At 37.6% G+C, this 25,342-nt stretch overlaps 4 protein-coding genes across 6 annotated transcripts; 1 reads left to right on the forward strand and 3 right to left on the reverse strand.

Moving 5' to 3' along the window:
• Positions 1-855: 855 nt before the first annotated feature.
• Positions 856-6,916, reverse strand: LOC137940276 (MACPF domain-containing protein CAD1-like). 2 transcript variants are annotated; one of them, XM_068785273.1, is made up of 7 exons: positions 6,297-6,916; positions 4,988-5,226; positions 4,724-4,919; positions 4,537-4,614; positions 4,000-4,183; positions 2,830-2,993; positions 856-1,541 (listed from the first exon to the last, which is right to left on the reverse strand). In XM_068785273.1, exons 1-7 carry the CDS (start codon positions 6,567-6,569, stop codon positions 888-890), a joined length of 1,788 nt encoding a protein of 595 aa, XP_068641374.1. In that variant the 5' UTR covers positions 6,570-6,916; the 3' UTR covers positions 856-887. The 2 variants fall into 2 exon arrangements, with proteins under 2 accessions (XP_068641374.1, XP_068641460.1); XM_068785359.1 differs by lacking the exon at positions 6,297-6,916 and adding an exon at positions 5,386-5,472.
• Positions 6,917-7,877: 961 nt separating this feature from the next.
• On the reverse strand, positions 7,878-9,944 carry LOC137941170 (transcription elongation factor 1 homolog). The gene is made up of 4 exons (XM_068786504.1): positions 9,859-9,944; positions 8,733-8,875; positions 8,562-8,632; positions 7,878-8,277 (listed from the first exon to the last, which is right to left on the reverse strand). Exons 2-4 carry the CDS (start codon positions 8,843-8,845, stop codon positions 8,195-8,197), a joined length of 267 nt encoding a protein of 88 aa, XP_068642605.1. The 5' UTR covers positions 8,846-8,875; positions 9,859-9,944; the 3' UTR covers positions 7,878-8,194.
• An 857-nt stretch (positions 9,945-10,801) lies between these two features.
• LOC137940501 (citrate synthase, glyoxysomal-like) lies at positions 10,802-17,404 on the forward strand. Its single transcript, XM_068785641.1, has 13 exons — positions 10,802-11,186; positions 11,959-12,139; positions 12,232-12,317; positions 12,471-12,575; positions 13,154-13,216; positions 13,799-13,908; positions 15,680-15,799; positions 15,899-15,974; positions 16,106-16,179; positions 16,282-16,402; positions 16,590-16,687; positions 16,766-16,889; positions 17,094-17,404. The coding sequence occupies exons 1-13, from the start codon at positions 10,935-10,937 to the stop codon at positions 17,223-17,225; spliced, it is 1,542 nt and encodes a 513-aa protein (XP_068641742.1). The 5' UTR covers positions 10,802-10,934; the 3' UTR covers positions 17,226-17,404.
• A 792-nt stretch (positions 17,405-18,196) lies between these two features.
• On the reverse strand, positions 18,197-25,246 carry LOC137940979 (uncharacterized). Of its 2 annotated transcripts, none has more exons than XM_068786262.1 (8): positions 25,120-25,246; positions 24,719-24,839; positions 24,060-24,134; positions 23,770-23,818; positions 23,552-23,657; positions 20,864-20,916; positions 19,353-19,415; positions 18,197-18,934 (listed from the first exon to the last, which is right to left on the reverse strand). In XM_068786262.1, exons 2-8 carry the CDS (start codon positions 24,811-24,813, stop codon positions 18,557-18,559), a joined length of 819 nt encoding a protein of 272 aa, XP_068642363.1. In that variant the 5' UTR covers positions 24,814-24,839; positions 25,120-25,246; the 3' UTR covers positions 18,197-18,556. The 2 variants fall into 2 exon arrangements, with proteins under 2 accessions (XP_068642363.1, XP_068642279.1); XM_068786178.1 differs by having other exon boundaries at positions 24,960-25,246.
• Between the last annotated feature and the right edge of the window lie 96 nt (positions 25,247-25,342).

Raw genomic sequence — 25,342 nt, forward strand, 5'->3', positions numbered from 1 at the left:
GAGTCATAACAGAGAAGATTGAGGTCGGGGGAGAGAGGAGCCCTCTGACGGACTGCTTTGGCTTTCGTCTTTAACAACTAAATTATTTTGAATTCAATGAACAGTTGGATTAGCCACATTAGTTTTTTATTTACGTTCAATTGTTCAAAATTTTAAGTGTAGTTGGGATAAGGATAATTTAGTTATAACTGGATTTTACTTACTTACTTTGTCTTTTTTCCAGAGATTCAACAGACTTAGTTTACTCAGTGAATAAATAGAAATTAATCAACCATAACAAATGGTAGCTTTGGACTTTAATATGATATATGAAAACAAAGATTAGACAGAGACTTAAACGAATTCCTTCGTAGATCCTGCAACTGTGAAAAAAGAGACGTTGCCTCACTATGAGACTGACGCCGCCCAGAAATGGGGCGGTTTGAAAAGGTTTTTTTAAATCTGTCAAATGCAGACTTTTCTTTTCTGGTTTGGGAGCATTTGTCTGAGCGGTTTGGGCCCTAAGCCCCATCAAGACGATGATGCTCTGAATCTCACGATACCGATGTCATGAAAATAGAAAAATCTCGTTCGTCAGGTTTGTCGATGTGCTGTAGATACACAAGGTCGACTTTCTCCGTATTTGAGCTTTTCACTAGGACTGAATGAAAGAACGCCTCCAAACTATCGGTCTCCCATTTAAAAAATAAAAAATAAATAATCATCGGTCTACTAACTGCAAACTTGCAAAAAACAATCAAAGCCACGAGCGGGATCCTCTTGACTTTTTAATAACCAGAGTTCAGGAAGAATATACAGAAGAACAAAAGAACACAGTTAATTGTGCAAAGAATGCTTGACAGTAGTGTCAAGAAATGAAAAAGCAAACAAAAATTACTACATTAGTCTCAATAGTTCAGTATAGAATACTTGACACGCAGAACAATCTTCCCCTTTTCAACCCCAAGCTTTGCCCCAGTGACCAACCAGTGCCCGGGTATATCTTGTGGCCCCTTGGACATCTCAGTTAAGTCCACAATCTTCATTAGCTTACCCAGTTGACTCAAATTATCAACCTTTTTGTCATCTACAGCCCCCTTTTCAGTTGAGGATGAAGATGAAGATGCACCATCTGGTTTTGGTATTTGTGAACTATTGGAAGGGTTATGATCCCATACCGATCTCCTTATAGTACATCCGGGAACCTTTGAGAAGAGAAGTTTAAGATGTAGAACGCTTTTGGCACCAAATTCCCAGACACCCAACTGGGCACCAGTTACAATATGCACACCAGAGAGGTCCCCTATATAAGCCTCGGTCTTCTCGACTGGTGCTGTACTCACATGCGAGAAATTTTTCCACTTTATGGGCTCAAACCACCGGCTGTCTTGTTCCTCAGGTCCTTGCCACTTTGGCGGACCAATTGCAATATGAGTATCCCAGTGGGGATGAAGAATCTTTGGAAGAGATGCTAAGTGCTGCAACTGCACAGCAAGTCGATTTTGCTTGCTTCCCTCTAGGCAAAGCCTAAGACCTGTAACAGGTTTACGACCAACTGATATCTGCATCCATTTCAGAACTGGAATCAGAATCCACAACTAACATAGGCCCTTCGCCTAAACAGAATTAGACAGCCTTCCAACTAAAATAACTTATTTTTTTTTATTATTGAAATGACTGACTGTAAGATATGTCTTCATCACTGATATCACTATGCCTGTTGATCAGGCCTCTGGCTCAATGGCAACATGGAAAGGGCTCTTGGTTTAGGTTTGAATCTCACAGGAGCTCAGATTTGTCTTCGTGTAAATCCGAAGCTAATTACTGTTTACCTATCATGTTTAAATCCGCAGCTATGTAAAGGAAACTACCCTACTCTTCTATTCACCATCTCACAAGGGGTCAATACTCATTCACCTAGAAGGAAATTAAAGATCCTGCAGTGAATTAGCAACCTGACAGAAATCTTTCTGTTCAGGAGTTTGTGTTGTTTGTCTATTTGTATGGGAAATAAGATTCAAGTAACAAGTCATTAGAGTTCAGGTTTGAGTTCCAATGAGAACTCTCTTCAAATTAGAAGTCTAAATATATGCTAAGAAACAGAGTTATGTCTAGCTTAACAGATATTGCAAACACATGGGACTTGCTCAAAATGGGAAAGCCAGCAGGGAACCAGTCAAGATAGCTTTCACGCACTAACCATCAGCAGTGTGACTATTCCGACTTTTTGGTAGTGTTAAAGTAGGGTTGGGGTCCATCCTCAAAAGAATAGCTGAAGTTAAGAAATCTCTTACCAAGTAATAAGCATAGAATTTTTCTTATCCTGAATCCATGTTGGGACTATTTTTTACACTCTCCCTACCTATGGCCCTCTTTATAACTCTGACACGTGAATAATTTTGGATGGAGGCTCAGGTATACAAGTACCTGCTCCTATACTGTACTTGTTGGATCCAAGTTTATCCTAAAATGACTTGATGAAGTTAGGTCTCTTCTGAGTAATAAACAGAAGATTTTTCTAATCCTAAATCCATGTGTAACTATTCTAAACATGGTCTCATATTTTGGAAAATTGGCACTTCAACAGCAACTGAAGAGGTTTGTCAACTGCCATCTTTTGATAGAAAAAACTATCTCATATGGGAGAAAAGGATGCTCTTCAACTTGGAGCAATAGGTGCAAGGGCACCTTACACCACAGCTGCCCCTGCTACATAGCAGCAAGTGCCATTAGCCATTGGTGGGCCTTTTATCTGTCAAATGATCTAACCTATGCCCAAAAAATCAATATAGATTCTGACTCTATTCAAGCATTAAAATTGGATGATTTTCTTTCAATTCAGAAAAACACCTGCTCAGAGCTGACATAAAGCTTAGGACCCATCAAGCTAAATTGAAGAGATGGACACACAGGCTCCTTTCTCTGATGTCCTGGAAGATTACTCTGTGCAGGTGCCCAGACACAAGAAATTTGAAAATCCAAGAAATACTGTAGCTCCTCTATTGGTGGCTTGACTGCAAAAAGAAAAAAGAATGTTAGGATATGAAGATAGCTACTTCATCAAAGCCAGATATTTGATAATGAAAAGAGTAAGAAACAGATAAAAGATGGGGATTCCAGGCCCTGTTGTCTGATTTAGTGATGATTGGAATCTACAATCAACTTTTAAAATTAATGTGAGACCTGAAAATGAAAGTGATAAATAAACATACAAATAAAAGATTTTTGGAAAATGATAATGAATAGCATGAGTCTTGGTTCCTCCAAAATGACAACTTGAGAAACCAAAAGAATGTTGAGATCCGTTGCACTAAGTACCACAGGAATAAGGAGCTATATTTGCTAATATGACTACATAGCGTCCTGAAGAGAAGAAGGTATTCTTGCATAAGTTGCTCTCTTTAATCAACTATTACAAGTATATGAAAGATTTTAAATATGGTTGATTGCCTACAGACCCTTAGAATGTCACATAAATAGCTACATGCACTTGGTTTGAAGTTAAAATACCTATGTAGAGCTATGATATCACCAAAAACATCTATATACTCCTACTACTAGATTCTGTGACTTAACTCTAGCTTTACATGAATATGATTTAAGTAACACTTGGAAAGTGAGTATCATAACTTTTGGGCCTTTGCATCACTTGCTCTGTGTGGATCAGCATAAAATATATGAAACCACCAAGCAACCTTGTCCTAGAACAGTGAAAATCATTGTAATGCAGCTATCTACATGATGCCTACATCAGTTGAGTAAGCTTACAAGGAAGGAATGAAACACAGGCCCACAAATAGTAATGGTACTTTTATTATAGTATTTTGCTCTTTTCCCTACTACTGTTAGAAGTAACTGATAGAATCTAATGGCAAGGATATTAAGGTAATCAAGGAGACTATAGGTATTTGTGTGATATTTTAGTAGAATGAAAGTAACAAACCCTTTAATTTGGAGTCATGAACTAATAATTTCATGAAAAATTCAAGAGAAAATTACAACCATAATATCAATTCTTACACTCTAAGTATAACTCAATTGCACGTGCCAGATGTTTAATTCCAGGCAAACCCTCCAAAAGAGAGATGATGGGAGAGAAAGTCATGTTGATGACATCTGGTGCTGAGTCTACTGTGGTGGCCCACATGGCATGACTTTGAATGAGGTCGTCACCACCCCTTCTCCTGAAGATAACAGTCACATCCTACAAAAGGGAACTATTCTCTGACTATCATTTGCAGGAGATGAGAAAACCATAAATTCAAACTAAATGGTGAACTTCAATAGAGGTGGTAATGATATAATATGCAAATAAGAGGAAATAACAGAAGGCAAGTTAGAATCTGATCGCTTTTCAGTGCACTGAGGTATGACAAAGACTCTCACTGATGGAAAGTTCAAAGCCTCGAAATCAGTATTCTAAGTTATCAAATTCAACTCTCACTGTAAATTCAAACCCCTGGAATCAGCACTACGCTATCAAATTCGCTTTTACCTTCATCTAGTGTAACCACTCAAGCCACGCAAAGAGCAGAACTAAGATTGACCAATACCCACCTCTTTCCCAGTAAGATATGCCACACCAGAAAATTGAGGGTGTATTTCTCGATTATTAAACAGAGATGGATCCATTACCTGCAAAATTAGATATATGAGAAAACCACCAAGCAATTATCTCAGCTAAATAATCTTTCCATATTAATGAAATAAGATAGTATACAAACAGAGAAGTTCAAAAACTTGCCTTGTCCTTGTATTTGATAGGAACACCAGTAGCTTGGTTTTCCGATTCTAAGAACCTCTGATCACCGATATCTTTCACATAAGTTTGCATGTCCACGGGAGACAAAGGGGATGACTGATGCTGCTTCATATAAATAACATCTCTCCCACCAATAGTAATGGAGGTAATGATATGGGTACCATAACTTTCAATGAAGCTGGAAAAAAACAGACATTTTAAACTAAAAATATGTGAATAATGGAAAAAATGAATTCAAATAGATACCTTGCCAAGGCTGATGGTTCCCATGTCTGTGGGACTACCCTTTTGACGTATTCACGCAAAGCCATAGATGACTTAGCCAGCTGAACACCACATATCGGGATGAAGTATCCATCCATGACTAAGGATTTTGTGGTTGCAGCATCAACTTGCCAAGAACCAGTGAAGTTGAACATTGAATTGAAGCTTCCAAGAGGAATGCTTCCAGCTATACCAGTTTTCTTGTTGAAGTACTCTGCCATCTGGATGTATTAAGAATAACATCTAAACTATATTAGGCATTTTGTTATACAAAATTCTGATTCATTTTTTATGTTTTTTACAAGCAGTGCATTTATCTTTTTCATCGAAACCAACATTCCAGATGAATAAAGTAAAAAGATGTCAATTCAAGAACCTACAATTTTCTCCTAAACTGATTATCACTTTCCAGCTTCTGCAGGAATATATGAAGCTAACAGCACACGTCTCATACATGAAATGTCATGAGTTCCTTGACACTTAGAACTATATAAACAAATTAGAATCTGCATGAATACCAAGAACGCTGCAAATTGAGTATCATTATTCCAACTGAATGAGGTTATGTAACAGCCAAATTAGAGACCCCCGAGAGAGTTTTATCTCCTAATATGAAGAAATAAATAAGGGGACAATGAGATACTAAAGTAATAAAGAAAATAACTAAAATATACAGATTCAAAATATAAGAGCAAAAGTTTCAAGAAAAAATAAAAGACAAATATAATTTGCAATAAATCATATGAGGCTACCGCATCATACAAGGGCCCTTTGTTAATTACAGCATGTCAGCATCCAAAATTAAGCCAGAATAGTTCATTTCCCCCAAACGTGAAAAATGAGGAATGAAATATATGAAAAAAGTACCAATTCGAGACCAAATGGGCTCGTTTCATAATTAAACCGCCATGGACTTTTAAGAAAACCACCAATCAAATAGATACCACACAAATACCATCCTATGAAAATGCACACCTTATCTGACTAAGAAATCAACTGCCAAGCGACAGTGTAAAAATGCCTCGACAGTATGTACGAATCAACTGCCTCATACAAACCCAAACCCGTCAACTGACACAAAAAGCATTAGCATTCACTACAATGAAAACCTAAAATATGAATCAAATACCAGTTTGACCTACCGAATGCTCCAAATGACCACAGAAAACAGACTAACGACAAAATGCCAATTCACAAAATCAGCCTACCAGAGACATCCAAAACCAGAAACAAGAGGAAAAAAGAGGATTTAGTATTAGCTATGCTGAGGGAAGCAATCATCATCAAGTACCTCATGAAAACTAGACACATGAGTGGTCTCTCTCCTGGGCTTGTCACAGAAGCATTCGACATCGACGGAAACACCAGGGAGAACGAGCCCATCAGAGATTACAAGATCTCTCTTATCTTCCTCGTTAAAATGAACCAGACGAGACCCAGATGCTCCTTTGCAGTAGAGAAGACGAATATCAGAGGTAACATCGAAGCCCCTACCTAGTGCTTGAATCGAGTTGGAGAGGGCAGCGAGAACAGCTGAGCTCTTCGTTGGGTTCTCGTTTTCCATCTAGCGATGGAGAAAAAAGATGAGACGGGGAAAAGAGAAATGGCGAAAATTTCATTTCTGAGACGGCACGTCGAATTTCATTTGTGGAGGCCTCAGACTAGAGAGCTTTTGACTGTAAGAATAATGAAAAAACGCGTTTTCTGAGATGGATTTGGAGTTGTCTGTAGTTCCCCCCTCTGCACAAATACCACCGTTGCCTGCCCTATGCTTCAACTCAATTTCAGTCTCTTTCTGATTTTTCCGACCTTTTGACTTCGATGCTGCCCTTTTATCTCGTCTCCGGACATCTTTTTCTTCTGCGTTTCGGGCAAAGAATCAAAGAATAGATTTCGTGTTGAAATTTGACAAAAACGTCTTTCCTAAGCTTCCATGGGGAACCCAAAATTGGAATTCACTGCACAGTAGCTTGGAGCCCTGAATTGATAAATGTAGATTATCTTAGCTAATCACCTTCTACTTTTTATTTATGTTTGATACGCTTATATATGATCACTCTCAAGTCTCGATTTGATGGAACCGAATATCTAGCCGCCTCATCAGCCACGATGGACCACATTTGAAATTTGTTCCAGTAGAGTAGATTGGCGACTTTTAAACATACTAGGGGCAAATCATTCAACTGCTTCACTTTGTTGACCATTTGTCTGAAAAGAAAAGAATGATACGGACAAAAGAGGAATCCTTTGATTGAGCAATAAGCTTCTTTTGTTTCCCTTATAAGCCTTTTCAAATCCTTGTCATCCTCGCAGCTTCGAAGTGAAGGTTCCGCTGGTTCCCTTTTCGCGTTAATGCCTGCCACTGCGATGGCTCGGAGAATCTAGTATGTAAAACTTTCGTAGTTCTTGAACGAGTGGTATCGTATTCGTCTCAGGGGTAGAGGTTAAAAGTTTCTCTTGTTCATTAGTAGGTCGGCAGTGTGAGCACGATAATCCGAAGAAGCAAAATTTGAATAAATGGATTTATTAATTTTCAAGCATCAGGCATTTCCAGTGCCCCGTGACAGTAACCCACCACTCTAAAAGCCTTGAAGTTTTGAAAGTCAATCGCATGCATTTGCAGGTTCGATGTCAGCAAGAAAAAACTCCAAAAAAAAAAAAAAAAAAACACTCCAAGAGATCACGGGTAAACGTTTTGGATTCTACTTTCATCCACCAAAGCTCGTACCTCTTTTAACCTGTTACAGGGAGATTACAACAGTTTACCCGTTTTCGATCCAATTAGACAAGAAAAAGTTGCCTCACAGTTCACCGACTCTTTCCATATCCTTTATCACCACGGTGTACCGATTTATCATCAAGTCACTTGATGTCGCAAATGAAAGGCAGTGACCACTCCTAATCTTGTCTTGACTGGTTTTCCGGAGAAAACGTGTCCCAAAATAGGACTGGGGTATCCAAGTACACAACAAAAGAATCAGGCTCCCCACTCCATGCACTCATCACATTACAATATACGAGGGACCTCCACTAAATTAGTTTGTATTACAACACCAAACGAAATATTACACGAACCATCTTCGAACAAAGCATTCCACATATATTGTGTATCAGGTCACTGGAGAACACGTCAACAACGAGCTTCGGCTTTTCCACGCCGATGCAACAAAGCCCATACTTGCAGAGGCCTTAGGCGCCATCGTCCTCAAGGTTGTTGACACGTTCACATTCATCTATCCACTCACTGTACACGTCGATGGGTTCCGATAAAGCTGGAAAAAAAAGGGATAAAAGTAAAGGTTAGCTCACCTAATAAAGTTGGAAATCATTTACATAAACCCAAAAATGAATCAACTCCATCGATATAAATTGACAGTTGAAATCATTGAGTTTCACTGAAAGACACCGACGAGCCCTTGATCAAATTTGAACTACCAGACTGAAGAGAGAATTTCCAACTTTACAAGCAAAAGAAATATTGGACTGGCAATTTAAGTTGTATTTTTAAGATATTATAATAATGGGAGCAGTTCATGATCTCGATGTGTGAACATGCCTGTGATGGTTGTGCAGAAACTTTCTTGACAAATCCTGCATGCAGCCTCCCCAATCAGATTCTTCATATCACTGAAAGAAATGGCACCTTGTTAATAACTCAATAACATAACCTAAAAAAGTAACACTGTTCAGCAGCTCAAGCTATATTAGACTTTGAATAAATTCTTACATTCTGCACTCAACACTGCTTCCATGATTGCAAAATGGGCAGCAAAAGACTGTGTCAAGTTTGTCCATTCGCTTCTTTGGAGGTGGCTTTGCCCTAGACTTTCTCTTTCCCATAATTCAGTTCTTGCTCTTCTGTTCAGAGATCTGCCAACAGCAAAAATCAATTGTGAGTCTAAAATGTGTACACCCATGCACTATGGTTTCTTCTTATGAGAATGGTATTAGAAATTTGCTACTATTTTTAAAATGAGCATGAAAAAACAAAAAAAGACATTCAATCTTTTTCATCTCAGAATCTAATAATTACCAAGGAACAAACAACTTTCAATCACTAACAAGGACATAAAAAAAATCTCTTTTAAGTGGGTCTCAATAAAGCCATAGGGTTTCAGAAATACTTCGACACGATGTCTTTCACTTGCTAAACCCCCACCATGCAATATCAACAAAACTATATTAGCGTGTCCTCCCATACACAAGTTGCTAAGGTTATTCTTCACTATAGACAGCCCTAAACAAGACACCATTATCAGCATCTAATGAAATAAAATTTTCCAATTGATTAACTACTGAGGCAACGGAGGCAACGTAATCATCACTAACAAGAAGGTCATACTTAAGACGCCAGTTTTGTGTAGGTTTTAAGAAATCAAACATGAATTTCTTATTTAAGAAAAAATCTACGTTGATTCAGTTACACGAAATTCACTCGTTATTCTTCTCTGCGAATGACAATTCAATCGCTAAAATTGCAGCCTGAATTTCTCAAAGATGTCATTAACTGTCACTAATCAAATATCATAATAGACAGCCTAATTCGACAGCGAGCAGTCAAAAGAATAATCAACATTGGCAGCAGTCTGAAAAAATAAACTGAAATAGAAGCGCTGCACCAGACTATTCCTCGAACACTTTAAAGAATTCGAACCACGTCAGAAGCAGTCAATCAAACCAAGAAAACGAAACCCTAGCCTCACTGGTGAACCCAAAACAAGAATCATGCGTGTGACTGAGGTTGCGATGAGCGATGCAACAATTCAAAGAAAATCTAAAGAGAAACATGAACTAAACCTAAAGACGAAAAAATAACGAAGAAGAAAGCCAGACAGAGGAGAACAGGCACATACGACGCGACGCTTGGTTGAAGAACGAGAAGATGACCTCTGCTGAAGAATGGGCGCCCTTTCAGAGGTCGGCCCTTTTTATCGACTGGATGAAGCTCAAGAAAACGCGTGCGACGAGGCCGACTCGTCTAACATAATCTCGTGGGGCCTCCTCACGGGCGTTTCATCGTGGCCGGAATAAAATTGTGAGGGTGATCTTGTAACTTACAACCCCCCACTCGTTTCCTTAGGCGACTAAAGTTCAGCGGGTCAGCGGGTCGAACTCATGGGTTTGATACCGATTTCTCTTACAGTGAAACATGTCAAAAGATTTAAGAATGATTAATTCGAAATATATTTTAAAATATTAAATCATAAATAATTACATTTTATAATATCTACAAAATTACCTGTATAATCATCATTAATTTTTATTTATTACATCTAGCCTGAAATCGCAATTTATAGTAAGAAATAAATATTTTACAACTAATAACTTTTCTATACCCATGCATCCGAGTTCTTTGAAATGGGCCCACATAAGTGAAACGTCACTTTTTAGTTCTATGTGTTCTTGAAATTGAACCAAGACATAAACTCACGTGTTTTAAAGGTACGAGCTATTTATATCATGTTTTAGGCATCGTAATTAATTATATTTATTAGCTAAAATAATAGTATATAGGTGATTGTTTAACTTAATTTTGTTAAAGTTGGATCAAATCGGTTAAACCACATTGGTTCTTGAGTGAAGACAATACTACTTACACGTGGAAGTAGAATACAAAAGTAGTCGCTGAGACGCGTGAGTCCCAAATGATCGTGCATCGGGAGCGTGCTCCAACACGCATTGCAATAGAAGATCATCTCGATGCCGCTTGAGTTTCCCAAGACGTTCCCCCTAAGAGTCACGTCAGCGTTACCTTGGGGCCCACTGCCAGAAACCTGTTTCTGCATTTTACTGGTTCAACATCTCGCGCCTCCTATTTCCGGATCCTGTTCTCAGTCGAGAAATACTCCTCTCCGTCAACGAAGAAGACCTGTAGTTTCTGTCTCCGGGACGCTTCTTCTCGTTTCGTTTCGCCGGAATCTTGCGGAAGATGGAAAATTCCAATTCGTCGTCGGTGGTGGCTCGTAGAAGATTAGCTATTCTTTCTGCACATCTAGGAGCTGTGTGTGATGGTTCGTCGACGATTCTGGAGACTTCGTATGTTTCTGCGCAAGACGGAGGCTTCGTCCCTCCGCCGGAAAATCTGAGAGGCCGGTTGTCGGTGATCGATGAGAGAACCGGGAAGAAGTACGAAATTCAGGTCTCGGATGAAGGAACCGTGAAGTCTACCGATTTTAAGAAGGTATTGATGATGAATATCAATTTGTTCTCTCTGCGCTTTTATGTAGAAGAAAAAAACCTTACCGTTTTAGTAATTTTGTGGTCAGCGATGGTGTGAAGAGGAAACACTGGCTGTTGCTACCTCAATTATAATTAGTTACATCTTCACGTGTCTAGTTTAGTGCTCATTAGCTACTTAATGACTATCGGTGTTTACGAAGATATGCCATCGAGTTATCGATTGTGTGCCGAACGGGAGTTGATTTGCCTTCATTAAATTTCACGACTTTTTTTTTTTTTTTTTTTTTGTAACTAAGACATGATTTTTCGGTTGTTTATGCATGTAAGGTGCGGTGACTGGTGATTGTAGTTTTTCCTGTTTCTTGTTCTCTGGTTCTCACGTAGTTGCTCGTATTTATTTGGTGTTTAATAAGTCGTAAAGTTGTCCATGAAGAAGGACATATATAGAGAACTTGTATGAGCATCTTAAAGTTTATTTTCCACTGTCTCTCTGTTCTCTTCTTCTCCTACCTTTACGATCCTTTATAAGCTTCTTGTTCTTCTGTAGTGATAAAATTGTGCTTTACTCAAAGCAAATCAGCCTTTTTTTATAGGAAAAGTTCGATTTGATTATGAGTAATTTATCTGCTGCTTATCTATACATTCTTTCTTAGCATAGTGTACAAAATTACCTTTCATTCGAAGAAAATATTTTCTGCTCTTATTTTTTATTTGTTTGAACTTTTCCTCTTTCTTTAGAGAAGTTGTATTGACAGTCAAGTTTGTGTTTACAGATAGCTAAAGGAAAATTTGACAAAGGAATTAAACTCTATGATCCGGGGTATCTTAATACTGCTCCTGTTAGATCATCAATTTGTTACATAGATGGTGATGCAGGGATTCTTAGATACCGAGGATATCCAATAGAAGAGTTGGCTGAGAGCAGTTCATTTCTCGAAGTGGCTTACATTTTGAGTGAGTCAAGTTTGAATTATCAGATATACTGTCAACTCATATTGAAGATTTGTCTTGTTTCTATGCTGCTGTCTAACTTGCTCCTCATGCAGTGTATGGAAATTTGCCTTCTCAGACTCAATTAGCTGACTGGGAATTTGCAGTTTCTCAACATTCAGCAGTTCCTCAGGGGATTTTGGTATGCTCTTAATCTTTCACTTAAGAAATTTGAGAGTTTATCCTAATATTTTTTCTCCTTATCGAGTTAGTATATTTTAAGCCTTTTTTAATATTGATTATTATTGCTTTACTTTATCTAACTGCAGTTTCATTGTATTGTCCCCTTTGATAGGACATTATACAGGCAATGCCTCATGATGCACACCCAATGGGTGTGCTGGTTAGTGCAATGGGTGCTCTTTCAGTATTTCACCCAGATGCAAACCCTGCTCTCAGAGTGAGTACTTTAAACCCTCAATTTTCCCATAAATGAAATTCCCAGAAAAATGATGTTTGCTTGGCATTTACTTCTGAAGCAGTCCTGGTAAACTGTAATTAATTATAGTCAGTGATCTTAATGTTTGAGTGAACATGGCTACCAAATAAAAGTGACATTGTTGGAAGTGTAGCTGTAATTTGGGGAACAAGGCTACCAAATAATACCAAATTAGACAGTTTTTGTTTTCCATCTCCTGTTCTTTAAACAGATGTATTACACGTATGGCATAATTTCATCTCATCTGCTGCAACTAATGTCTTTCCCCATTTAAAACATTACCTTATATCATCTATTGAACTGGAATATTTTGTTGGTTCTGTTTGGAGCAACTTATAGTTTGTATTGGTTGACTCATTAAGCTAGAAAGGTTTCTATCTGTGAATGGAGAATTAAGTCCAAGATAAAAGTCTTTTAGACCTGTCTTTGTCATAATTTAAAGCTTTTGATATGTCATTTTGTCAAAGTTTGTTCCTGAATCTTTTTTATTGATAATTTTGGTTTAGCATTTATTGATTTATTGTTCTTGAACTCCTTAGGGCCAAGATATTTATCAGTCAAAACAAGTAAGAGACAAGCAAATTGCTCGTATTCTTGGAAAGGTATATCTTATTTTCTCAACGTTTTTTTTTCTTCAGTAGTATGCTCTTTCACAATTCTGAACTAGGTTCATTATTTGAAAATTGTTGAATTTATGAAAAAGAGAAATAATTAATTGGCTTGATTATACTTGAGAACAATGAACCTTTATTTATAATAGAGGAAACAAATAGAATTGGATTACAATTAAACTACCCATGTCCTAGTTACATTCACAGTCAAACACTTAAAGATAAGTCCTAGAGTAATTAAATACTTGAACAAGAATATAAGACTAACATAACTAAAACACCTTTTAACTAAAACTCTTTTATGAGACTTCTTTCTGTGAGACTCTTGTAAGACTCCGCCATGTGAATTGTTGCTCTTTGAGACTTTTTGATGTGAACAAAAAAAAAAATCTTTTCCAAAAAAAAAAAAAAAAAAAAAAAAAGTCATGTAAGACTCTTCCATAACTGTTCTTTAACCAATAGAAATGATGTACTATCTACTATAAAAACTGAAAGCTCATGTTTTATATGTTTTGTTTACCATGCTTTTAAACAGACTAGCATTCTGACAGGTTTTATGTTTGATATGTACAGGCACCTACAATTGCTGCAGCAGCTTATTTGAGAATGGCTGGAAGGCCTCCAGTTCTTCCTTCTAGCAATCTTTCATACTCCGAAAACTTCTTGTATATGTTGGATTCACTGTAAGAACTACCGGTGATCAGATTTTAGATTTATGTGATTGTTGTCAGATTCTTGGTTGCATGTTCTTAGATCGCATGTGAATTGGCTAATAAGCTGCCTAAGAGGGGTCCTTGCTCCAAAATCTTGTTGTGGTTATTGTCAATTCCTTTTTGTTCATAATCTGTGTTTTCTCAATAATTTTTTCACCATTTAAAAAAACAGTTTACAGCTTTGTTACTGTAAAGCTTCATTTCATGCTTTTAGCTAATGCATTACATCCCTTTCTTTTGCCTGAGTTCATTTGAGTTAATAATGATGTTTTCTCTTTCTTTCTCATGTTGTTATTGGAAGAAAGTTGCAATGCTGATAAGGTTCAAAAGGACTGTAATGTTAAATCCCTCACTCTGGTTTTAATGTTGTAGAGTTGAAGTATTTTTTCATTCTCAGGGTGTCATCACTGTGCACTTTTGTACAGGCCTGGAGCTTGCACTTTGAGTGGCCTAAGGCAGCTGTAAAGTGTGCCTGTTGTTACTATGGGCATGTACTATGCCCCTTTTTGCCTTTGAGCTTGTGCGCAAGTGGGCTGGACTTTTATGTGTGCCCAACCCTGCGATCATCTTATCTAACGGAATCCTCAACATCACCCAACCAAAACCTTTTAATCTAGCTCATTTTTTCCTAAGTGCAAATCTAACCCATCAGCATGTATAGAACAAGCAATCAAAGGAAGACAAAGCAGCACAATCATGACAAACCAGAGAAAGAATTCTTGGGATCTGTACTAATACCCTACACATTTTTTCTAAATTACAGAACCATCAATGCATTCTAGAAAAAATAAAACCAAAGACTCTTTTGATGTTGTACACCAACAAGCTTAACAGCAGAAGGCAGGGTTTACATGCCTAGAGGAGCCTTAAAGGTGGAAACTTGAAATATGGTTTTGTAGCTGACTATTTATGGTGATTGGTCCTACAAATCGGGAACAAAAGAAGAACCATGCTTAAGATTGTCATAAGTGTATCAGATACCCAAAGTGAAGCAGCTGATACAGCAGCCCAGCTGTTCAAGTTTTGAAAATGAAGTTTTGAACCAATGAGATCCTTGCCTTCATTTGAAGGGTGATAGTGTTTTGTCTGTGTACATTGCACCATACAACAGCATCAGTTTTGTTTAAAACGTAATTACAGTCCTTTCCTTTAGGCTTCTTTACTGACAAGCTAGCCTTTTCGTGTTGTGTTGTTGTCCTTTTTGTCTTGACTTCTTTTATTTTTTATTTTTTAAAATCTATGTCGTGACTGCTGATATACCAGTAACATCTGGCTTGCAGTTTTTAGGTTCAGATATCTTGGCATTAATTTAATTTTTAAAAAAGATTTATTTGGATTTTTTATATGGTTGGATATCTTTAGAATCTTTAGGCAGGCCATTCTCAAAATAGAAAAAGAAAAAGAGACTTTAGGGAGGTTATTATTAGTTTTACTTGTTTCACAGATATCATGTCAAAGTGACTTGATAGCCAGAAATGAAATTAAATTGGTTTATTGCCAAGTTATCTGATATAGAAGTCTAGTCATGTTCAAATTAAAAGAGCTCTAGCAAGAACATCTGGATGATAATTTGATTTCAAACTGAACTTCCATTCAACATTATATTGACACACACTGTAATGCAAAGCTGCAGCCATGATAAGTACAAATATATGCATTAACAACTTCCTTTTCCTTACATGCTGAGACTTCCTAAACATTGATATTCTATTAAACTGATTTTTTTCTCTTCAAATTGCAGAGGCAACAGGGCATACAAGCCCAACCCTCGATTGGCCCGGGCTATTGACATCCTCTTTATACTCCATGCAGAGCATGAAATGAATTGTTCCACGGCTGCGGCTAGACACCTTGCTTCCAGGTATTTATTCTTTTCTTTGCTTACCAGTAAGGAAAAATGTTTTACTTTATTTATTTTTTCAAACTCAGAATTGTGGAAATATAAAAAATTTTAATTTAGTGGCGTGGATGTTTACACTGCTCTTGCTGGAGCTGTGGGTGCTTTGTATGGGCCTCTTCACGGTGGAGCAAATGAGGTATTCCCGAATATATGTACTCTTACTTGAAAACCTTGCATGCATTGTTGTTTGAGTGTTGTATCTGTATCAAACAGTCTTGATATATGTTTAATAACTCAGATCGATTGACTGGGATTTCTTGGTTGTAGGCTGTACTGAAAATGCTGAATGAGATTGGGACTGTTGATAAAATTCCGGATTTTATTGAAGGTGTTAAAAACAGGCATGGCGTCCAACTTGTTTCTTATTTTGATACTTCAAATACTTTGTAGAGCAATTTAGAAGCACTTTTCGAGTGTTAAGTTTGACCAGCTTGTGAATACAGGAAGAGAAAAATGTCAGGGTTTGGACATCGTGTATATAAGAACTATGATCCCCGTGCCAAGGTCATACGTAAATTGGCAGAGGAAGTCTTCTCCATTGTTGGCAGGGATCCTCTCATTGAGGTATTTCTCTTCTTTGTTTTTTTTCCTTTTGCAGTGGTGTACAAGTATATTTTCAAGGATCCACCAAATGATGAAGTTGTCTGTCAGTTGATCTTTAGTGCAATGCAACTATATTTTTTTAAATGGAATTTTTGATCCATGATACGTTGGCATTTTTTAACAACTCATGGTAGTTTGTTCCTTTCAGGTTGCAGTTGCATTAGAGAAAGCTGCGCTATCTGATGAATACTTTATTAAGAGGAAGCTCTATCCGAACGTTGATTTCTACTCGGGTTTAATCTATAGGTGGGTATCAGGAGATGGTCACTAAATGCCTCTCATGTTGAAGAATTATATGCACTGATTGGTTAACTGCTTGAGCAGGGCAATTGGGTTCCCTACCGAGTTTTTCCCTGTTTTGTTTGCCATACCCCGCATGGCTGGTTATTTATCACACTGGCGCGAGTCACTTGACGATCCTGATACTAAGATCATCAGGCCGCAGCAGGTCAGTTCTATTCAACTAGGAAATGTTTTCCTTTTTTCTCGCACAAAGGTGCCATGCCACTGCAGAAAATGAGGAACATCATTCATAATTTGGGTAGCTGAACATCTAAATAAAAACGTTAGATGCATTTTTTTTTTCTTTTGAAACGTAGAGAGAGAAACGCTGCATTCACAATGTCTGACGCTCATCTGCTATTTTTTATAGGTTTACACCGGCGTATGGCACCGACATTATGTGCCTTTGAAGGAGAGGTTGGTATCAACTGAAGCTGACAGGCTTAGCCAGGTTTCCGTCTCAAATGCAACAAGGCGACGACTGGCTGGATCCCTAGTTTAACTTAAACATGGCTCATTTGTCTCTCTTAGATTAGCTCTAAACTAATAAACGGCTAAATTTTGTCCGACCTAGAAGACCCGTGTTCACGGGAAAATTGTGTAGAAACTATCCCATATTATTCTTTGATTAATAATAATTAGTGATGGGCACGGTTTCGCTGAGTAGGGAATTCGACTTGACCTGGCAGGGATGGGTTGTACCTGATCTGAACTGGGTTCTAATCTAATTTAGTTAATTTTTAGATTATTTTTTATTTATTATTTTTACAGAATAATAACTTTTATATAAATTATTTTTGTAATTTTTTATAATATAAAATAAATGGTAGATTGGACCATGTGTCCAAGTCAGCTATATAGGACAGGGTTAGGATAAGGTTGCAACGAATAAATACAAGTAGACGTTAAACAATTACATCAATAAAAAATGGTCAAAACTAAGTCGACTCTAATTAACTGGTAAGATTTCGATTGGATAGCCAGTAGAAAACCGGCATGATCCGGTCGATCGCTTCCGGAATCATCGGTCCAACAAGATTATTCACCCTTCTCTTGCAATATAAAATCGACGGGGTAGGTCCGTCAACTAAGACTGCAGAGAGGTGTTTTCTTCTTTTATCTCTCCAAGGGAATGGAAGGGCTCCCAAAACAGTTTTTTTTCAAAATTTTCTTATTTTATAAGATCCAAATGATATGTGCACAAAATAGTTTTTTCAAAATAACGTCAAATTGATCCAAATTTTTAGATATGAACCGTAACTGATCCACTTGACTGGGTTGACTGGGTACATTTAACAAATGGAAGGCCGCCGTAGGACAACGGTTTTTCACATCCTATGTACGCAAAAGAAAAAGCTCATACCCAATATCCCTTCTTATTTCTTGGGTTTACATTATATCTTTCCAATTAGGAGTAATATATTCAATTTAGTTTAAATAAAGGTCAAATTTATTTATGAAAATCTGTGAAATTTAATTTCTTATTAGGAACAGCATTGCACCAAGTCAATGTAAAATCTTGTCAAATGCAAAAATGTTCCGAACAAGTAACCTCCGCCTGTCTCCGACCATAACCAACAAACCCATGGCTTTAAGAAAGGAGAATGATGAGCAGAAACGAAATACAAGAGAATTACAAGACTCCTCCCTCATCTCATGAAGTCATGCCCAACGTTTTTGTAAAGGGGGCAGTCTCGTATAAGAAACGCTGTAACAAAATTCTCACAGGGACTCTACTTAGTGTGGATAATAAATAGATCTTAAGCTAAACCATTTCCCTAACCCTGTTTGGGCGGCTGATCCAATGGCTCCGAAAAACAATAAAACTCAGCCCTAGGGGCCCTCAGCAGCCGTTGAGCTTGGACTTGAACCAGCTGCTGAGCTTGGAGATTCACTGCCTCCAGAGTTTGGAACCGTACTAGCTGTTAAGTTTGGACTTTCACGACTACCTGTTGAGTCCAAGTCTGCTTCAGATGTTCTTGCGAAGCTTTCTTCCCCAGGTGTTGCCATGTCTATGTTCTTGTCACCCTGTTCCACGGCCTCTGCCATTTCTTCATCACTTAAACCAACCTTAGTTTCAATGCCGTTTTCAGTGTGTACAGGATCTGCTTGGGCCCCTTCTGATGCTTTCTCTGGTTCAACAGGTCCCTGTGCAGTTGTTGAAGGATAGGGGTCTGTGCATACACTCAAAGTGGTTGTCACCAACAGATTCTGCAAAGATTGATGGAAGTTAACAAGGTTAGAACTTATCAAATCAAACAACTTAAATAACAAATTGTAGTATAAAGCCAAGTCTAGAAATTAAAAGTGGAAAGACCAGAGCATTGAATGACAACTCAGACAACTGGACTTGAGGTGCAGTGAAGGCCTATTTTTTTATTCCAAATTCTTAATCAGGTCTGCTTTCATAATCATCTATACCGTACTTAGTCAGGTGAAGCTTGTCTCATAAACTATTCTTAACCGGACTTTCTCCAACTTCATGTTCATCGTTCACATTGCTTTGATCTTTTTTCTGAAAGCATTTCTACGACATTTTTATAAGTAAAAACGGGCTTTCCTTACAATGCAAACTTAAATTCCCAACGAACAAGCTCACTGGTAATAAGACATAAGAAACAATGATTACCTTCTCTAATGCCAAGGCAAGCTTTGACAGGCTAGTATATATGGCTTTTGGAGTCAACAAAATCTGGTTGAAGACAACAACATAAATTTAGAACATGAGAGAATTCATGCCACATAAAAGGTCAAGAAAAACATTTACAAAGACCAGAATTAGGTCTCTTCAGGAGATCAAGAACGGAAAACATAAATAATAGCAGCATGACAGAGATCTCACAACTGAAGATTTAGAAATTAGTCAGATAAAACTAAAAAAAAAAAAAAAAAGGGAAACAGTGAATGGTGCCTTCACCATCTATGGTCATGACAAAGCTATGCCTCAGTGCCACTCTTTTCAAGAGTAAGAAAACAGTTACAGTCCCCTCCAAAATGTGGTCCTCATTACTAAGCAAGAAACAATCTCTGCAAATGTCATGTAGGCCATGCTTGGTGAATCTACAGTTTATTGACAGCAATGTTCTTTTTTTTTCCTTTTTTCGGTCCTATTGACAGCAACGGCCTCAAAATTTTGGTCCACCTTAAAAAAAATATCAAATTTCGCTTCACCTTTAAATATTTATATTTTAGGTTGGATGTCAGGGATTAAGAAGGGAAAATTTACATGTGGACCCAGTACCAACTTTCCCCAACTGGAAAAGTTGCATATAAGTGCATCCTGTGACAGCAAACTGGAATGAACAAAATGAAGATGCTTTTTTGGTCAGAAGAAAAATTTGTGAATGTATTCTTTGAAATACTCAGGTTTTCAGAGAGATGTTGTTTCTCGGCATCTCATTTTGCACATTTCAGTGGACTGCCATTTATTGCATTGCACTAACTGCACTTCCCAGGGGAGCAAGGTGCCTTGCCCACCCTGGCAAGGCCGACATCAGAACAACATTGAGAGCAGTTCTCCATGTTTAGCTAGATGCAGTATGTGAAATTGTCAGGCAACCAATATTCTCTGATCATTGACCAACATGAATGCAAAAAATTTAAATATCATCCCTCTTTACAAGGCTTAGCTTTCCTGTTTAACAGCTGTAGTTGAGGGGACTTCTATAATGCAATAAATTGTTTATTTCTCATGTCTTCTAGGACACAGACTTTCATAATGTTCTAAATGGTTTATGTCCCACGTCTTACTAGGCCTCTAGCACTGACCCTGGTTGGTAAACTGTAACCTGGGGTTTGGTTAAAGCACCCCCTTGAGAGGTGATACTCCAAGACACAACTAGTATATGTGGAAATATCAAGAAATTGTTTCTCCATGTCAGAGATACAGTCTAATGGGCTTTGCTCTTTACTTTCTCTTCCTGGTTCATTAACTTACCCACTCTCTTAAGTTCTTCACAGGCCTTAATGAGAACTGAAAAATGCATTCAAATGAAATTCAGAAAATTAAACATTTTCAAAAACTGGGATTTTGGCAAACCAGGGTAAACTACCTCTTCTCATAACTAAACAAATGATCATTCAAAATAGTAATAAATAAATGAGTAGACCATGAGTACAAGAAGGTGGCCAAAGGATCACCTCACAGAGCCTCTGGAGTGTGAACGGAGGGCCTTCTTCAAAGCTTAGAAGAGCTGTAAATTTGAAACAGTCACTATCAATTTTCTACCCAAATAAGTGAAGACAGGGAAGTGACTGATGTTAAGCAAAATTCAATAATTTGCAACAGACAATTACCTGCAACGGCCAAATTAGGTCAAAACCCTGAGTTTCAATAATGTTGTGTATGTGTGTAAGAGAGAGAGAGAGAGAGAGAGAGAGAGAGAGAGAGAGAAGTGGAAGGTGATAGGAACATGTATGCAGAATTATGTACCTAAATGATACTAACAACCAGAATCAAATCACCAAGAAGCACATAAGTGATATATCTCTCTCTTAAAGAAACCTCTTACAAGTTTTATCCCATGCCACACCTAAAATTTGCAACAGACAATTACCTGCAACTGCCAAAGGCCATCATCATAATATTCGGGGCTTTTTAGGATGATCTAGTACAGATGAAACATGCTTGTTCTTTAGTCGTTTAAAAAACATAGCTCTCTTATAGCTTAAACTCATAAACTATGTGTTGCTTTTAAGAGCAATGTTTCCCAGCAAACAAAACAAACAATGCCCAGATAAGATCACATCCCAATAACAGTTTCAGTTGAGATTTAATTGGTCAACTGACTATTGTGATGAATGATGACTATTGTGATTTGGGGAGAAAATAGAAGAGAAAATGGATTTCTGGAAGAGAAGTACAAGACCGTTAACCTTTTCGTAAAAATAGACATCTCCTTGAGGTTACAAAGACACTATTATTGCATATGAATATTCCTAAATCTTTTTGGGGAGATGCAGTTTTAACTTTGTACTACTTGGTTAATCGTATGCCCTCAACTGTTTTGAGTGGTCAAGTTCCATTTCAGATTTTAAAATCCAATTGTAATTTGTTTGGTGTGGTTTCTCGTATTTTTGGATGTACCTGTTTTGTTCATATGCTTGGAACTTTGGTCGATAAGTTGTCACCTCGGTCTGTCAAATGTGTTTTTTTGGGATATTCTCGTTAACAAAAAGGGGAGTACTACAGGAGATTAGTACATTTCATCCTTTTACTACGAATGTTGAAGACATCCGTAAGAAGAAAATCAGATTCAAGTAGCCCAATTTTTGGATGGTTTGGGGCATGAGTATGATGCTATTAGAGCCCAATTGTTGGTTAATGAGGATATGACCACTCTTGAGCAAGCTTTTAACAGAGTTTTTCGAGCTGAAGGTGCAGTTGTAAATAATAATGAGTCAGGTGGAACCCTCTCAGAAGCAGTTGCTCTTAACCTTCAATCTTCTACTGGTAAGTCCGACGATCAGTTTCATGGTGGTAATAATAGAGGTAGAGGTTGCTCTTACACAATCCGTGGTCGTGGCCGAAATGATCGGGGGGATCGAAAATGTGTTTATTGTGGTAGGACTAATCATATTTCTGAGAAATGCTAGGACAAATTTGGTAAACCTACCTGGGCCAATTTTATAGTCACAGATAAGGATGCCTCCTCACACACTGGATCGTATGAGGAAATTCAGCAATTATTACAGCGACTGGGTCACTGATTGCTTCATCTACTGCTTCTCAGACTACCGAGACTCCTCCTTCTTCCTCAACGAGTGCCATGATGGCTAGTACAGGTATGAATGCACTAAATGTGTCTCATTCCCCCTATGAGATCATTGATTCAAGAGCCTCTTCACACATATCAGGTATGCCCTCTCTATTTTAATCCATTAGTCTATCTCATTCATATCATTAAGTTAGTTTAGCTGATGGATCCACCTCTCCCATTCAGGGGGAGGGTATAGTTTGCACTACTCCACAAATATCCTTAGATTTTTTTTTATTTGTACCAAAGTTTCCAGTTAATCTCTTGTCTATGAGTCATATAACTAAATCCTTAAACTGTTCAGTAACACAAGTCTTGGGCAAGTTTCTTTGAATTTTGTGGATCTTCTCTGATACCATGTTAAGTTAGCTCCAAAGCCTATCCCAAAATGACTAGCCAACTTAGGAAACCTCTTTCCTAAATAATAAATTTAAAATCTTTGTACTCATTAATCCATGTGGGACTATTCCTTAACAATGACAATTTGTCGAGGACTTCTTTGACACAAATAGACAGGTCAATGTGCTTGATACTTGATAGTCAAGTTACAGTATGAAATTACTCAATGCAACCCAATTTCCAAACAAAACCTTTAACAAAAACAGAAGGAAGTTGTCAAGCACCAGTGGTTGTCCGAGAAACTTTATTTGCAATGCATCAAGTAAGGTTTCTGTTTCTTCAGGGATATGAGACCAATGAATATTTTAAGGATTGCCATATGTAGTAAATTCCACTTAGATATCAAATTATTTCTAACAGAATGTCAGCTGTCCAGACCTGTCGTAGGTCAGCATTGCCTACAAGGGTCACGGAGAAAACATCACACTTGTTGGACAACAATGATTAGTAGTTCAAAAGCATATTCACAATAAACTTAATGACTTCCCAATTAATGGCTGAGATAAGAGTTCACAACAGAGAAAAGTTTTGAATCAGCCACTTACAAAATCATCTCATGGCAATCTTCATCAGAAAGTTCACCTACTTTGACCATGAAGCAAAAACTAAAATATGAATTAAACGATAGACATTGATTCATAAAAAAAAGCTAAAAGAACAAATACAGAATTACCTTCGTCCAGTCTTTTTACTAATTCTGGATATGCTTCTCCTGATAAAGAACTCAGTTCTGACCCAGTATCAGGTTTCTTTTGAGATTCAGGATACTCTGCCAAGACCTTGGAAATCGTTTTTGAACACAAGAATTAGGATGACCTGTTCTGGTGCTGATGTTTCCAACAGAAGTAACAATATAACATGAGACTATCATGTAGGCATACCTCCCCATACCTGCTTCAGCCGATATGATAGCACTCCCTTCAGTATGTTCCAATTGTGCCTGTTATAGTCAAGTGAGTGGACGTAAACTGACATATTTTTATATACAAATTATGAATATAAAAATTTTTATTCATTTTTTCCTTGAGAACAATAACATAATGATTCCTTGTAAAAAAAGTACTGCATTATCTACCATCATCCCACACTTTCTTCTGTGCGGTGATCCATTGGTTATAAGGGATGCCATTCTTATTCTCCTGATTTGATGAGTTTCGAGCTTCTTAAAAATAAAGGCTTACCAAAATTTTCCAGTGCCTGCAATTACTTCTAATATGCTTCTGATTTCCTCCTCAGAAATGTCATGCTTCACCTCCCTATTCCAGAACATCCAACGAAGAGGACTTTTAAAAGTTTTAAAATAAAATTAGAAATGTGCAACTTAATATAAAAATATTTTACATAGCATAATTATTTACAGAAAATAAGGTTGAAATTTCAACCAAAAGGCTATCGACTAAGCACAGGAGAACTAAAGGTACTAAACATATATCCAAGTAGTGATGCCACTAAACCATACACTTCTGTCCAAGGAATGTAATATATCCAGTAACAGGACCATGCCGATCAATCTCCTAAAACCTCACAATGTGCATAACCAACGGATGAAATAAAAGATTCCCACAATTGACGAAGAACATCATTTTTGAATTATAACTTGGGAGTGTCCATTATCAATTGTTTTCAGTCAAGATCCCAAATAAAGAGTTGCCCTATGGACCAGTTCACTTAAGCATAAATTATCGAAACCCAGCAGATCACAAACTGAACAGGAATTTTCTTCGTTGTCACCTCTGCGATTTTCTGTTTTTTTTCTTTTTCTAAAATGGAAAGAAAATAACAGCAAAATGGGGATAAAATTTGAGATAGTGCACTTATTACCCAAAACATCCGTACATACCCATGATTTGTACTTTGTTCATGGACATTTTTACTCTGATGATCATTGTTGACGGAAGGAGACGCTGATGATTGTGAGTCATCCATAGAAGTCATCCCGATCTGATGTCTTTCTGCCCGAACTGAAGCAAAATACATAGCAGAAAGAAAAATACTTTTATAATAGTTTTTTAATCTCCTACCCAAGTTTTGGCAGTAAATTAACTTAATATGGAACATTATCAGAACCCCAAAAGATTTACCCAGAAAGAATAAGCAACGGACCAACATCCATTGCCCACATTTCTCATCGAAAGAAACTCAAAGGTAATGAACAAATAAAAGAGTAGCTGAGTAGATGCTGAAAAGAAAACACAGAGCTATGGCTTCATTTGGCATGTTCAGTAGACAGAAAGAACTCACAGAAGTAATTGGATTTCGCCCAACAAATTATAAACTACGGTCGCGACGGTGATCTTTTAGGATACCGCGACAAGAATTCCCGTTATGGCAGTATCGAGAAGTAGAGGGCGAGACATGCCGAAATCTAGAGGACTCCTGAAGCGAGAGCTGCAGTAAGGATCCATATGCCCTCGCGATTCTACAAAATAACGAATTAATACAAACCAGGGCGGCTTCAGAGTTC

Source organism: Aristolochia californica, unplaced genomic scaffold, assembly GCF_029961685.1.
Source record: "Aristolochia californica isolate CCGP_79_NKW_82.1479 unplaced genomic scaffold, dmAriCali1.0.hap1 SCAF_1, whole genome shotgun sequence".
Classification (NCBI taxonomy): Eukaryota; Viridiplantae; Streptophyta; class Magnoliopsida; order Piperales; family Aristolochiaceae; genus Aristolochia; species Aristolochia californica.

Coding starts and splice junctions, on each gene's coding strand:
- LOC137940276 (XM_068785273.1), bottom strand. CDS start 6,569: ATGGAAAACGAGAACCCAACGAAGAGCTCAGCTGTTCTCGCTGCCCTC. Junction 4,920..4,987: donor GAACCATCAGCCTTGGCAAG/GTATCTATTTGA, acceptor GTTTTTTTCCAG/CTTCATTGAAAGTTATGGTA. Junction 2,994..3,999: donor AATTGAGTTATACTTAGAGT/GTAAGAATTGAT, acceptor TTCTTTTTGCAG/TCAAGCCACCAATAGAGGAG.
- LOC137941170 (XM_068786504.1), bottom strand. CDS start 8,845: ATGGGAAAGAGAAAGTCTAGGGCAAAGCCACCTCCAAAGAAGCGAATG. Junction 8,633..8,732: donor AGCAGTGTTGAGTGCAGAAT/GTAAGAATTTAT, acceptor CATTTCTTTCAG/TGATATGAAGAATCTGATTG. Junction 8,278..8,561: donor TTTCTGCACAACCATCACAG/GCATGTTCACAC, acceptor TTTTTTTTCCAG/CTTTATCGGAACCCATCGAC.
- LOC137940501 (XM_068785641.1), top strand. CDS start 10,935: ATGGAAAATTCCAATTCGTCGTCGGTGGTGGCTCGTAGAAGATTAGCT. Junction 16,180..16,281: donor ATTGAAGGTGTTAAAAACAG/GCATGGCGTCCA, acceptor TTGTGAATACAG/GAAGAGAAAAATGTCAGGGT. Junction 16,890..17,093: donor AGATCATCAGGCCGCAGCAG/GTCAGTTCTATT, acceptor TATTTTTTATAG/GTTTACACCGGCGTATGGCA.
- LOC137940979 (XM_068786178.1), bottom strand. CDS start 24,987: ATGTTGGTCCGTTGCTTATTCTTTCTGG. Junction 24,840..24,959: donor CCGTTGCTTATTCTTTCTGG/GTAAATCTTTTG, acceptor ATTTTGCTTCAG/TTCGGGCAGAAAGACATCAG. Junction 23,819..24,059: donor GCAGGCACTGGAAAATTTTG/GTAAGCCTTTAT, acceptor TGACTATAACAG/GCACAATTGGAACATACTGA.